Below are 16,089 nucleotides of genomic sequence, written 5' to 3'. Positions count from 1 at the left end.
ATACAGACTGATTTTACTGTTGTGGGTTTAGTAACATTTTAATAGTAGGGTAGAAATAATTGCAACATAATGTGGAAATGAATACGTGATTTTAAATTTTGACCATTGATACACTTTTCTGATTCAAGAAAGCAAGGATCACTTCCCTTGGGGTGGTACTACATAGCGATAGGTTATCTCTGTTCAATGCTGTATCTGTAAGACTGGATAGAACAGTTTAAAAAAATTTCAAAGCTGTTGCTGGTACCTGAGTTCAAATCACTTTCGCACTGTATGAAAAACTATTGTTACATGACCAGCCAAACAGAAAAGGACTGCATATATTAACCCATTATAAGACTGAAGTCAAGGATACAATGTGAATTGCAAAAAAAAAGTAATTCAGGAGTGGTGTAAGCATAAATGAGTTGCACATGCTCCTATTATGAGATATACTCTTCAGGTCTAGGAAGCAGTAAAGTACTCTTATCTCTTACTGCCCTGCAAACCCCTAATGACTATCATTCACAAACTCTCATTTTGTACAGGATTTCTCACTCCCTGTTTGCAGGAAAAAAAAATAAATGTGCATTTACTATTTTTTTTTTTTTGCAGGACCCTGGAACGCATTGCACTCGGGATCAGCAGATCACGGATGCAATGCAGGGATTGTGTAGACTGTAAGACCCCTTTCACACCGAGGCGCATTTCGGCCGCTAGTAGGGCGCTTTTACCCACCACTAGCGGCCGAGAAATGGTTAAAACTGCCCGCAATGCGCCGCAATAGCAGCGTTTTGCCGGCAGTATCCCAGCACTGCCCCATTGATTTCAATGGGGAGCAGCTGTGGAGGAGCGGTAAACACAAAGAAGCTGCTGGCAGGACTTTTCCTGACGTCCTGCCAGTGCACTGCTCCAGTGTGAAAGCCCTCAGGCTTTCACACTGGAGACAATGGAGCAGCTGTTTGAGGGCAGATTGCAGACGCTATTTTTAACGCTATAGCGCCTGCAAAACGCCCTCGGTGTGAAAGGGGTCTCAGTGTAAGCTGTCTGCTGCTCGTACAGGCAGGCAATTACATAATGACAGGAAGAATCAAGGAACTACCTAGCCTAGAGCACTCAACAGCACCTTGGTAGTTGAGAATTGCAAGGCGTCAGCCACAAAGGCTGTCGGTGCTAGAAGTTTATTCATTCACAGAATTCTGTGAATGAATGACGTGGCTGTGTGAGCGGAGCACCCCACAACTACGTTCTTTTTAATAGGGACAGCGGATGCAGGGTGAAGATCCCGGCCTGCTGTAACAGGAGGGGGGATCAGGGAGCAGCTGCAGGAGAGGGAACATGTTACATGTTCCACCCCAAAAACAGGTGGAACATGTAACATTTCCCCAAATGTGAACTTATCCTTTAATACCTTCCCGCTCGGCCTATAGCAGAATAACAGCCGTGGGGGGTTCCATTGTCCTGACTGGACATCATATGACGTCCTTCAGAAGAAGCCACCGTGAGAGCCCCGGAGGACACACGCATCTCCGATCATGGTAAAGAGCCTATGATGTAGGCTCTTTAACACGTGATCAGCTGTGTCCAATCACAACTGATCACAGTGTAAATAGGAAGTGCCGGTTATCGGCATTCCTCTACTCGTGCTGACAGGGTGTGAGTAGAGGAGAGGCGTAAATCGGCACTTGTAATCAGTGCATTGATTATCAGTGCAGCCCTATCAGCAATGCCTGCCAGTGCCCCCCAGTGATGCCAATCAGTGCCCACCAGTGGTGCCAATCAATGCCCATCATTGATGCCAATTAGTGCCGCCTATCAATGCCCATGAGTGTTGCATATTAGCGCCTCCTCATAAGTGCCACCTCATCAGTGCAGGCTATCAGTGCCCGTCAGTGCAGCCTCATCAGCGCACATCAGTGAAAAATTGCTTATTTACAAAATTTTGTAACAGAAACTAAAGCCTCATACACACGATCGGATTTTCAGCAGACAAAGCATCAGACTTTTGTCCGAAGGGCATGTGCCAGTAACTTGTCATGCATACAAATCGTACACAATTGTCAGCCAACAAACACGAACGTAGTGACGTACTACGTCACTACTCAGCTCTTGAGCGCCACCCTTTGGGCACCTTCTTCTAATGATGTGTTTGGTGAGCACTGATTCCGAGCATGGTGTTTGTACTTTGGACTTTTGTGTGACGGACTTGTGTACACACGATACGAAAATCTGACAACAGACCGTTGTCCACCGGAAATTTACTAGCCTGCCATCCAACATTTGTTGGCCGAAAGTTGGACAACAATTGCCTGAAGGAGAGTACTAACGGTCAGATTTTAGGCAAATAGTCTGTCATCGCACAATTCCCTGTCGAAAATCCGATTGTGTGTACGAGGCTTAAGAAATTTTTTTTTTTTCAACATTTTTGGTCTTTTTTCATTTGTTTAGCAAAAAAAAAAAAAAAACTCAGTGGTGATTAAATACCACCAAAAGAAAGCTCTGTCTCAAAAAAAAAAGATAAAAATGTTGTTTGGGTACAGCATTGGATGACCGTGTAATTGTCATTCAAAGTGCAACAGCGCTAAAAGCTGAAAATTGGCCTGTGCAGGAACGGGGTGAAAGTGCCTGGTATTGAAGTGGTTAAGCTTCAAACATCCAGGCCTATCACAAAAATACTTCAAACTGCTACTACATGTTTTAACAGCAGCAAAATAGACAAGTGCAAAAGCCTGGAAAACACCTTTGATTGAAAACAAGTCAAGAATAAATTCAGTCAAGCTACATGAAAAGATTGAAGCTAAACTCGCTGACAAGGTAGATAAATACCTGTCCAGCTAGCATCCCCTGACCTCCCGATTTCTCCGCCTGGGATTTGACCAAGATCTCCTGGACCTCTGGGGGGGGGGGGGGGCATGGGTAGTACTCTCTGGGTACACATTTCCTAGCTCCAATTACTACCCCTGCCTAGATTCTTATCTCCTTGACCCCCAACTTTACTTACCCATGGATCTCTTCATTTTCCATTAACCTACCTACAGAATATCATAACATTCCCAACTAGGCTTCTCTCAGATATTCCGTTACAATTACAATCTTTATCGTATTCACTATATTATATGCTGCCAAGATTGTATCTTATTCACCAATGTAAATATAAGGTATCTGTCACAGCTGAAATGTCAATCTGCAATAAGTTTTGGTTCTCAAACCCTTTTTACACTGCTTCTTTATAAAATTGTTTTATTTAACAATCTTAAATGTAAATTCAATAAACAGATTGAATAAGAAAAAATAATATTACAGTGTTATCTTAACACCATACAGAATAGCCAAATTTACTTCTCATATATCGCCATATTGTTGGAGAATGCATGGACATGTGGGCAACCTTTAGCACATCCTCTGGCCCTGTATGAGTCTGATTAGTGTTTGGTGTAAAATTATCTGGATGATTTCTGAGGGATTAGGAGCACTAAAAATTCCCATGCCAAGCTTAGCCATACTAAGTTTGAGTTTTGACACTTCCTCATTCATTACGTACAGGAAAGCTGGGTATACATGTTCACATTCTGATATTGTTAGCTTTCTCTGTTCTTCCTTCTGTATAACAAATATCTGCTACACCCAAATTCTGTGAGAATCAGATGTAAATAGACTTTATTGCATAAAATCATTTTCTTTAAACAAACTTTAGCTGAATGCGATAATGGAAATAAGTAATTATAATTGTTACTATCCATATTACAATATCTATTACGCGGGATATGGGGACTCGCTAAAAATATTTTGTTAACTTGCATGTCTGAAAACATGATTAAAAAACAAAAAAAAACAAAAAAAAAAAGACATTTAAAAAAATACTGCATAGAAAAGTGGAGCACAAGCATACAATAGGCACAACTTAATTTATTTACACAGTGTTCCTAGCAATGACTATAGCCTGTTTTGTAGGCAGACATGCTTAGATATGCAGTGATTAAACCATGTCTAGCCACGCAAGATGATACATTATATATGTGTTAATGCAGTACGTTGCACAACATTCTTACATTTTTATTTTGGATAATGCAGGTAAAAATCTAGCTTGTCACTCTGCAATGTATCAATGGAAAAGCTGCTCATAATGCAGACCGGGGTGCCGCACTATTCCTTATGACCTTTTTCAAACAGCCTTCAAATTACAGTGGGGAAAATAATTATTTGATCCCCTGCAGATTTAGTAAGTTTGCCCACTTACAAAGAAATGAAGGATCTATTATTGTTATCAAAGGTGTATTTTAAATGATAGAGAAAGAATATCAACCAAACATCCAGAAAAAAACACATGATACAAATGAGTTATAACTTGAGTTGTAGTTCAGTGAGTAAAAAAAGTATCTGTTCTCCTACCAACCAACAATTCTGGCTCTCACAGACTGTCTACAGTATGTGCTCATGTGGTACACAGTTTAGTCCTTTAAATTTAAGAAGGTGCTCCTAAGGACAACTTGTTGGGTGTAAAAAAAGACACCTGTCCACAGAATCTTTCTTCCATTCAAACCTCACCATCATGGGCAAGACCAAAGAGCTATCAAAGGACATCAGGCACAAGATTGTAGACCTTCACAAGGCTGGAATGGGCTACAAGACCATCAGCAAGATGCTTGGTGAGAAGGAGACAACTGTTGGAGCAATTATTCGCAAATGGAAGAAATACAAAATAATCATCAATCGCCCTCGGTCTGGAGCTCCATGCAGGATTTTGCCTCATGAGGTAAGGATGATCAGGAGAAAAGTTAGGGATCAGCCCAGAACTACACAGGAGGAGCTTGTGAATGACCTCAAGGCAGTTGGGATTACAATCACCAAATAAACCATTGGTAACACAACACACCGCCATGGATTGAAATCCTGTAGTGCCCACAAGATCCCCCTCCTCAAAAAGGCACATGTAGAGGCCCATCTGAAGTTTGCCAATGAACATCTAAATGATTCAGAGAGGGATTGGGAGAAAGTGCTGTGGTCAGATAAGAAATAAATTGAGCTCTTTGGTTTTAACATGACTTGTCATGTTTGGAGGAAGAACACCATCCCTACAGTCAAGCACGGAGGTGGAAACATTATGCTTTGGGGCTGCTTCTCTGCTAAAGGTACAGGCCAACTCTGCCACATTTAGGGGCCAATGGATGGGGCCATGTATTGTAAAATCTTGGATGAGAACCTTCTTCCCTCAGCCAGAACACTGAAGATGGGTTGTGGATGGGTCTTCCAGCATGACAATGACCCAAAACATAATGTCAAGGCAACAAAGGAGTGGCTCAAGAAGAAGCACATTAAGATCATGGAGTGGCCTAGCCAGTCTCCAGACCTTAATTCTATAAAAAAATTTTTGAGGAAACAACAGGTTGTTTCCTTTTCGGAAGTTCATTGTCACATAGACTTTTATTTCACCAACGAAAATCGTACTAGTATTCTCCTAGATACACACAAAAAATTCCAAAAAATGTGGGCCCCTTGGATACAATACACCCACCCCTCCATGTCCCCTGAAAGCTATGCACTGTTATAGACACTGAATGTCCTGGGTTTCTGGCTGAAGTATCCCCGACGTCCTTTTGTTCTCCTCTTCTTCTTTCTATTCTGTTAAATTTCCCTCTGCCTTTGTTTTTCTTCTCTCGGTCCCCTGTTCTGGGAGACCTTGACAACTAAATCTCTTGATTATTCTCTGTGCAAGACTTGACCCCATATTTACTCCGATAATTACTCCTGCTTTACAGTTATTAAACTTTTGACCACCTTCCCCTCCACCTCCCCTTTCTTACCTATCCCTGTAGCTCATAATAACTGTATTGTTACTGTAAACTCATATTGAGCCATACTTATTAATCTGTATCATCACTGACGTTACTGCTTTCTAGGATTTCCAGCCGCACTTGGTACATTTTTACAATGTTGATTACATTTGAACACTTGTACCATGTATCTTCCAAAACTTTAATAAAGACTTATTGAAAGTGAAAATTTATGGAGGGAGTTGAAGCTTTAAGTTGCCAAGCGACAGTCAAAAAACATTAAGGATTTAGAGACGATCTGTAAACAAGAGAGGACCAAATCCCTCCTGAGATGTGTGCAAACCTGGTAACCAACTACAAGAAACATCTTACCTCTGTGCTTGCCAACAAGGTTTTCTCCACCAAGTACCAAGTCATGTTTTGCTTGGGAATACTTTTTTTTACTCACTGAACTGCAACTCAATTTATAACATTTGTATCGTGTTTTTTCTGAATTTTTGGTTGCTATTCTGTCTCTATCATTTAAAATACACCTATGATAAAAATTATAGACCTTTCATTTCTTTGTAAGTGGGAAAACTTACAAAATCTGTAGGTGATCAAATAACTATTTTCCCCACTGTATATAAGGCCAATTTCACACTGAGGAGTTTTACAGGTATTTTTGCGCAAAAATTAGCACCTCAAAAGCATCTGTAAACTGCCTCTTCTGCAGCCCCAGTGTGAAAAGCCTGAGTGCTTTCACACTGGGGCGGTGTGCTTGCAAGATGGGAAAAAAAGTCTTTGGGGCGGAGCAGGATTGGTGTACACACTGCTCCTAAACCATCCCTGCCATTGAAATCAATAGCCAACGCTGCCAAAGCACTTCGGCGCTTTTAACCCTTTTTTGGCCACTAGCGGTGGTTAAAAGCACCCCACTAGCGGACGAAAAGCACTGCTAAGACGACGGTAAAGTCAACGCGGCCAGCGCCTCAGTGTGAAAGTGGCCTAAGAGCAGCGTGAACAGAAAGCGTTTATGAAACTTTCAGCAAGCTTTTGCAAAGCTTTTGGCAAGCTACGAGCAGCTTTCGCTAAGTCTTGAAAGCGTCCTTCAGTTCCTATTTGAAAATGTTATATACGGATCTTAATGGGAGTGCTGATTGTCACTTTAAACAAGCTGCTAGCAGGCTTCGGCTGCCTTTCAACAAGCTTCAAGTAGTGCTAGCTGCTAGCAGCTTGTTTAAAGAGGCAATAAGCACTACCATTAAGATCTATGTTTAACACTTACAAATTAGAGCTGAAGGGCGCTTGAAAAGCCTCAACCAAGCTTACTGAAAGCTCTGCAAAAGCTTTGTAAAAGCTTGCTGTTCTCACTGTTTTAATACAAGTTGAAGCCCACGTGAAACAAGCCTATGTGAACTAACATACAGTAGTTCTCTTTTAATCAGCTACAATGACAGCCAAATGTGAGATGTTGATGTTCAGCAGGGTATGAAAACACCCATGTTGTGGGTACAGGCAGACAGCTACACTGACAGTCTGCAGGAGCCTGAGATTGCACCCGTGATATGCTGATGCTGATCGCGGGTGCAATGCTTTAACGTGCTCATAATTAAAAAAATAATAATAAATGCACTTTTTTATACCTGCAAAAAGATGTGCATGTATTATTTTTTTTTACAAAGGTGAACTTATCCTTTAATGTCAGCTTTCCTTTATGTATTGAAACACTAGGCTTTGCCAGTAATACTTGAGGTGCCCTTTTAAATATTCTTGCTATAAGAAAAAATTGAAGTCAACATCTGTTTATTGTGCATTCTCAGGCTCCCAGACAGGCAAAACATTGTCATTAAAATACATAACATCACAGGGATTATCCTTCAATTTATCCAAAATGTTTGGGACTTACAGGATGGGCCACAATGCAGTTCTTGACATGCCGAAGTCCATTAAACATCTTTGTAGGAGACAGGCAGGACGTTGAGCTGCTTATAATGGCTGTATTGTTGACATGAGCATCTAGGTCAGAAAAAATCTTCAGCTTTAATTCCAAATTCTCAGGAACGCATTCCTAAAAAAACACAATAAAAAAATAATCACCCAAAGCTCAATTATCTTTATTAGCTCCAGTGTCAAGCTGTGGCATGAATTTTTTGCCCCATATACTGTATATAATAAAAAAGTTTCCTAAACTGAATAAAATAATAGAACAATGAAATGACATTATTGTCAAAATGAACACATTTGCAGCCACATGTATGTACTTATAAAAAAGAGACAGGGTTAATTCAGTATGTCTAGTTATCTATTCACTCAAAGCCACAGACTCCATTGATGAGACAAGCCAGACACACCATGGTCCTACTAGAAAATTGGCAAACATCATTTTGTTTCCTCTGTCATAGCGTCTGCTCCACAGTGGTGCAAAACTGGGGGATAAATAGAAACTTTGCCCCTTTTATCCATTGTACATTTTACTCCTATGCAAAGATGAAATAACTCTTCCCTATAATGAAACAAAAGAAAAAATGTTAACAGGGGACAGTGCAGTCTCCAGCCAGCATGTTAGGGCCTTGCCATCTTAGGCTATGGGGCTGTGTGTTTCTATTGAGGCAAAAAATGAATGGAGACACATCACTAGTCCCTGCATGCACGGGTACAAGAGAAGCGGGCCAGCCTGAAACAGGAAACCTGTGGCAATGGTCTTAGCACCAGTTTAAATTGGAACACAGGCAAGGGATAAAAGTTAAAGAAGCTGTATATTTTTGGGAATGTCAATTGGTGAGCGTAGTTGACTGCCAATCTCCACTCCTCCCATGAAGCCATATTAAACCCAAAACCAAAAATGTTGCAGATTATCAATCATTAGGTGTAGTGGCTGCATTAGTGTTCTTTTTTTGGAGGGCTTTTTTCCCCTTTTATTTTTACTTGGTGATTTAGCCAGTAACACACCTCCTGTATTAGGGTGCCCACATTCTGGATGAAGGAGTACAGGGGCACCTTTGGACAGCAGCATTGTCAGTCCGGGAGAAGGGGAATGTTAGATGGACTAACAGATTTCAATACACTTATACATTGCAGGTAAAGCACTAGCTTATAATCTATAAGCAGTTACAGCAGTTTTATTTTCCTTTGGAGATAAAAATTTTACATAAATAAAACGGTTAATTAACACTGCCAGTGTTGAATGGTTTGTCTCATCCCTGTAACTGATACATCTGCAAGAGAGCTTGTTCTTTCGGAAAACAATACCTACTGCCTAGATCAGCCTTTTTCAACCAGGATGCCTCCAGGTGTCTTCAGGGGTGCCTTGGCAGAATACATAGAAATTGGGCAAAAACTGTATACAAACCAGTGAGTGGATTAAAAGGGGTTGTAAAGGTTCTCGTTTTTTAACCTTAATGCATCCTATGCATTAAGGTGAAAAAACACCTGTCAGTGACCCCCCCCCCGTTTTACTTACCTGAACCCTCGTACTTGTCCCACGGGGATGTGTCGTCTCTCTGCTAGGGGGTTCTCGGCTGTTGATTGGATAGATTGATAGCAGCGCAGCCATTGGCTCCTGCTGCTGTCAATCAAATCCAATGACGTGGCCCCCGGGCGCCGGGGCCGAGTCCTGCATTCGGCGTCTATGAACTCGGGAGCACGCCCGCAAGGTAACTCCCCCGGGAGAGTGCTTTTCCCAGAGGGTTATCTGATGCGGGGAGGAGCCGAGAGAGCCGCCGAGGGACCCCAGAAGACAAGGTTCGGGGCCACTCTGTGCAAAACGAGCTGCACAGTGGAGGTAAGTATATGTTTGTTATTTAAAAAAAAAAAAAACATGAACCTTTAGTGTCACTTTAAGCCTGCCTATTAGTTACACAAAGCCACAGGTCTTCATTGTGCACCATTACAACCTTCTAGCCACCAGTGTCCTAACAACCAATGATGTCATTGGATAATAAGGAGGACGTTGGGCACCTGTCCCTCTCCTTCAGCACCAGGGTCACATTAGATCAGGGCTATGCAATTAGCGGACCTCCAGCTGTTGCAAAACTACAAGTCCCATCATGCCTCTGCCTCTGGATGTCATGCTTGTGGCTGTCAGAATCTTGCTATGCCTCATGGGACTTTTAGTTCTGCAACAGCTGGAGGTCCGCTAATTGCATATCCCTGCATTAGATTATTGAGGGAGAGAAACCGAGGGAGAAGAAAAACATTTGAATACTAATCAGTACCAGTGTGCAATCAAAGAACTAATCAGTACCAGTGTGCAGTCAAAGAACACCTTCTCATAAAATCCACCTTCTGCAGATTTCACTAAGCTTGTAAAGCAGTGGTTTCCAAACTGCAGCCCGGGGGCTGGATGTAGCCCTTTGCTCGCCTTTATCTGGCCCTTGGGGCACTATTCCACTAACTGACACCAATGATTGGGCAACAATCCCCTATACTGACACCGTCAATGGGGCACTATTGCACCCATTACAACCAATGATGGGACACTGATGCTGGGGCATATTCTACTCCCACTGGCCACAGCCCAGCCCCCCCAAAGCCTGAAGGGCAGTAAACCAGCCCCTTACTTAGAAAGTTTGGAGACCCCTGTTGTAATGCAATATCTCTCATCCACTTTAGCACCGTGGTCCCCAATTTGCCACAACCCAGAATTTCCTCCAGGCAAGAGAGGAAAATTGCTAAATGATCAATGGCCAATACCCAAAATGCTAGCAGATCACTTCTTCAAAAAAAGGGCACATCCAAGACTGAGCAGACTTCTTGTCAAACACCTATACTTAACACAATCTACTCCTTTTGAAACTATATGCCTGGCAGATAGCCCTCAAAAACATGTAATCTGTTTCATATATAATTATTATTATACAGGATTTATATAGCACCGACAGTTTACGCAGCACTTTACTTGAGGGTAGACAGTACAAATACAATACACTTTAATACAGTAGGAATCATAGGGCCCTGCTAGTTAGAGCTTAGAAACTAAGAGATATACAAAAACTTATTAAACAAAACGCCCTCCAGACGATGGAACAGTGAGTAAAAAATGGGAACAGGACTTGGGCTGTGTGTTGTCGGATGAGGAGCGGGGCTCAAATAACAAGTATACACAAAGGCTCACTTAATGTAAATGTGCAAAAAAATGGCTGCAAGTCGAGATCATCATGGTGGACAGCGCTTTTATCACTACACAAAATTTTTCCCATTGTACCAGACAGGAACTGGCATAGTGAAATGGAAATAGGCATGTTCAGACACATATAGTGGCAATGTCTAAATTGCAAAGGTATTGGTAGGAGTTGCACCACATAGTATTAGCAGCCTCAAGCTGTCCACTTGACTTCAATCCCGTTCAATATCTGCTACATGATACAAGTGTATCCAAACATTTATACTTTAAAGCTTTAGCGCTGCATATCGTAAATGTGGCAAGAATGTGTAACCTGGTCATATGAGGACCACAAGAAGCACCTACAGTGGTAGACTGGCTGATGTGCATTAATGTAGTAGTGGAAATGGAAGAATTATTGAGCCCTGGCCATTAGCAGACTCTCAGGGAATCTATGCTGTAGGTGGTATAGCTCAAAACATAGGTTATGCCTTTTTTTAGAGTGAGGCGGTGGAGCTCGGGAGGGACCAAGGAGCATTACCAGGAGATGTGAAATATCCACGTGAAAACCACTATCTTCTCCTCACCTACTGTCAGCATATCTAATGGGAATTTTCTTACTACTACTCATTACCCTTTCTTCTCAACTACCCAAAAATGATCTGTGCCCCATGGTCCTCTTTTCTGGTAAGGTAATGCCTCTGTCATTTAAGTTAAACACCCACTGTCTCTTTCCCTTTCCCATCCCCTTCTTCGTTCTCTTTTCTCCTTCCCTGTGCCCTCCTACCTCCCCCTAACCCCCTCCCCCCTACTTTTCCCTGTTTTTTTTTTTTATCTTCTTCTCTTACCCTATCCTACTGTATGTGTGTCAGTAACTTTCTTCACATTACTAAGCCCTTTTTCTGCTCCAACCAGTCCAATAACCCAAAGATCAGTCATAACACCCCTACTGGTGTATCATCACTCAATTAAGACATCTACCAAAAGGCACTACACGCTTTTTTTGGTGTGCTCTAGAGACAGCTCAAATGGAAAGCTGGACTGGTATATTATCTCTATACTGTTACTTTTCTGTGCAACAAAATTAAGACACTTTTTACAAAAACGTACATCTTTATTTACTATATATATAAGTCCAGCCTTAAGAAAAACTTTATGAAAAACAAGAAGTTGCATGTTCTGCAAGTAAATCAGAATCAAAATTTTCTATGACAATTCTCTTAAGCTCCATTTATGGAGGATTTAACTATGAACACTATTGCTCTGTCTTCAGCAGGGAAATTCATTATGTTTGTTCTCCCTGCAATATTAAATACAAATTTACAATTTTGGGGCATATATAGATAGCATTCCTCCTGGAGGTGATCCAATAGAATTAATTTCCAGGAGGGAGAATAAATGGATTTACAATCTTTGATCTTTAGCATTGGAGGGTTTAAATATCGAACTTGACATAAATTGATTCATTGAAACCATCTGAAAATTGATTTTTGAGATGGTTCATAATTATTGAAGGGCATATGTGAGCATTATGGAGGTTGAGTCGGTTCTTTTGTATTTTATTCTTATTTTTGTTTTATTTTTATTTTATTGATTCCTTTCCATTTTAATTTAACGCTTTCTATTTTTTTCTTTTTAGGATTTTTCATCATTTTTAATGGTATTTGTACAATATGTGTTTTAACATAGTCATGTGGTTTCTATACATATAGATATATATCTATAGATGGCACTGTACTTGAGCTTCAGTCTAAATTGAAAAATCTAGGGGGTTATTTTATGCTAGTTTAACCTTTGATCCACACGTACAAAATTTTCTCAGAACATCTTTTTTCCACTTGAGAAACACTGCATCCTATGCTATCATACACTGTAGCTGAAAAGCGGATTCATACATTTGTGTTCTCCCAACTTGACTATTGCAATGCTCTACTCACTGGTGTACCTAAATGGACTTCAATATGTTCAAAATTCTGTAGCCAGAATCCTGACTAGGTCTGGTACAAGTGATCATATTACCCCTATCCTGGAGTCCTTGCAATGGCTACCTGTCAGGTTTCTCATAGACTTTGAGATCCTCTAATTCACCTACAAGGCTCTTCATGACTTGGCACCCTATTATCTCTCTGAACTTTTTTCAACGTACTCCCCCCCCCCCCTTATAACCTCTGCTCCTCAAATTCTGCTTTACTGTGTGTGTGTCCCCTACTCAACTACACTCAATGGGGACAGAGTCTTCTCCTGGTTTACTCCAAAACTCAGGACTTCCCTTTCTAAGAACATCAGAGAGTTGTCTAAACTTATTCAAATCAAATCTACAAAAGTTTTTCTTTAGACAAGCTTTTACTTAATTGTCCTTTTTTTCCCTTATGTTATGTTAGCCTGTGTATTTCTTATGTTTTCCTTATAAAGCTCTTTGAGAAGCCACCTTTAAAAGGTGCTATATAAAATAAAGTATATTATTATTATATATACCTCCCTCTTTGTATTTTTTAAATTTCTGGCACTTTTTTTTAAATGGAGTGTTTAGAGTAGTGGTGCTTTAAAACATGTATAATATATATCTATTTTGCTAATGTTAACATTTGCAGCAATGTAAGGGTTAAGATCCCTGGCAGATTTGGCAAAATAGGGGTTCAATACACAGGCGGATAAGTCTGGAAGGCCATACCCAGCTACAGCTCTAGTATTTAGTTACGGGCCACCGAGCATTTTTTTGCAGCGGTTAAGGTTAAATATTAGGAGGAGGAGGGTATATAACTTGGGTTGCCGTGCCGTGTAGCCACCACCTGTGACAAAGTTAAAAGGACGAAATGTGTCAGAGCGTGGTTACGCAGCAACCGGAAGCGGAAGTTGCAGAGGTTTCCAGATGTGGTGAGAACTAGCTGTGACCACTTACACTACTGCCTGACGCCACTTATAATATGTGATGAGCGTTATTTATTGGAATTATGTGAGTGGCTTTTTAATTAATAAAAATGATTGTTGATGTTTTACCGTACCATTGGAGCTCGTTTCCTATTTTACTTCCTTATGCCATTTGGTGACTTATAAGTCAGATGGAAGAGTGACCTAGTGGCGATTCATCCCAGGAATAAGTGTTATTTTACACAGGCTTTCTTTGCCAGTCACGAGAATGGGTGGCATATTGTTTTGGCGAGTTTCTTCCTGAAGGGAAAGAGATCTCACGTGCACGAGTGGTGACCTATAAAAACTCCTGGTGGCTGTTTGATATTTCTCCTACAATTTTTGGACTTTATATGGACTTTTTTCATGAACTTTACACCTTGTACACTTTATTATTATTTTTTTGGGTCACAGCGCTGCTTTGAAGTTGGAGTGATAATTGTTTTGCACTCTTATTTCAAGTCAGGATCTGAGAGGAATCTATTCTAGACATGCAACGGTATTGCATATATTGATATCCTGTTAATAGAGTAGATAGGAGAGGTACATTTAGCACTTGTTTATGTGTAATTATAAAAGTACTAAAAGGCAAATAAAGGTACATTTAGCCCTTGTTTATGTGTAATTATAAAAGTACTAAAAGGGAAATAATAATTGCTAACAGGCAGGTACTTTGTTGCAATAATTTACCCATTTGTTTGCAATCTTCTGTAGAATATACGCTGAGCTGCGCATTCATGCTGGCACGGGATTCATCGGACCTGTGCATTCATCCCTGCACAATGCCACAGTAGCAGGATGAATGACATCCTCGCATGCGCAGGAGTGAAGTCAACCCCAACCAGCCAACCAATATGGTCAAAGGCCGACACCCAAAAGAAGCCATAGGCGTGCGCACAGGGCATGCCTAGGCACAAACTAATCACCATCTGTGGTACTGATTCGCCCTGCTTCCTGGCGCCCCGTCTCCCCCCTGCAGTAATGCCAGTTTCCCCCTCTCCTCTTCCACCAGCTGCTGCGGGGGATGTTTCAGGATGGATGAATGAACACAGTGAGTGATCTGTACAGATCGCTGATGTGTTCATTCTTAACTGAAGCATAATAAACCATGTTTACTATGTGCTTCAGTTTGTCAATGAACAGAAAGTCGCTCAGCACAGAGCACCTCCCATTTGTTCACTGCCCAGTGCAACTGAGGCTGCAGGGAATAGGACTGGGGGAGCTCTGTGCTCAGTCCCTTTTTCTCTGTTTAGACCCTTGATATTCCCAATGGGCTCCTAAAAGAATAAAAATTATTGTAAAAAATAATAAAAATAAAAACTACTGGCACCGTCCACTACCCTACTTACATAATTTCTGCTCTTCTCACACCATCCACTGCTTTGCTGATATACATGCATGTGTGTTTATGCTTCGGGGTGCACACCCTAATGCAATAGGTTGCGCACACCAATGAAAGAAGCCAGAGATAAAGATGTTGGCCCTGGTGAGGGACCTTCCAGACGCTGGACCTTTGGAATCATTGCCTGATCCTGACAAAGTTTAGAGTGAAATTTCATTAGGTATCTTATGCCCTGTACACACGACCGGTTTTGCCGTCGGAATAAACTCTGAAGGTTTTTCCGACGGAATTCTGCTCAAGCTGTCTTGCATACACACAGTCACACCAAATTCCGACCGTCAAGAATGCGGTGACGGACAACACGTACAACGTCTCATACTTGCTTCAGAGCATACGTCATTTTTGGTACGTCAGGACAGCATACAGACTAGTGGTTTTCCAGATAGGAATTTGTTCCGTTGGAAAAATATAGAACATGTTCTCTAAATCCGTCTGAATTTTCGACGTAAAAAGTCCATACACACGGTCGGACTATACGATGAAAAGCTCCCATCGGACTTTTTCTGATGGAAATTCCACTCGTGTGTACGCGGCATTAAAGTGAACCTCTGCCTTTGTACCCTAGATAAGTATCTTTCATACAAAAAATATGAAAAAGGTGAGCAAGGACTGTAAATTTTCGTATTTTTTTTCCTATATGGGAAGGCTCGTATGTTAAATTTTGCTGATCATTTGCTATAGTATTTTAGGTGACTGCTCCCATGCAACCCACCAAAAGATCCTCTGATAAGCCATTTCTACTGTCACCAGCATAAGAACAGCATACTGTACTCTGTTAACCAGCCTTAGCATTATTCAGTAAAAAAGGTTGACCACTTAAACTACTCTTTAGTTCAACACAGGTAGTATTACTTTTAAGAATTTAGTTAGGAAGAAAATAGGTATATCAGGCTGTATTCTGAGCTTTTATGTATGGTCTATTCAGGAGTGTCCAATGCAATACACCT

At 41.1% G+C, this 16,089-nt stretch overlaps 1 protein-coding gene across 3 annotated transcripts in view; it reads right to left on the bottom strand.

Moving 5' to 3' along the window:
• Window positions 1-16,089, bottom strand: part of CRYL1 (crystallin lambda 1) — a 223,710-nt gene that overhangs the window by 72,617 nt on the left and 135,004 nt on the right. For all 3 annotated transcript variants that reach the window (XM_073613462.1, XM_073613463.1, XM_073613461.1), the window contains one exon: window positions 7,639-7,800. In XM_073613462.1, coding sequence (XP_073469563.1) covers window positions 7,639-7,800 — 162 coding nt within the window. The remainder of the gene's footprint in view (window positions 1-7,638; window positions 7,801-16,089) is intronic.

Source organism: Aquarana catesbeiana, linkage group LG02, assembly GCF_042186555.1.
Source record: "Aquarana catesbeiana isolate 2022-GZ linkage group LG02, ASM4218655v1, whole genome shotgun sequence".
Classification (NCBI taxonomy): Eukaryota; Metazoa; Chordata; class Amphibia; order Anura; family Ranidae; genus Aquarana; species Aquarana catesbeiana.
Note: the sequence above shows the minus strand (reverse complement) of the source record. Positions and strands in the feature narration are given on the sequence as shown.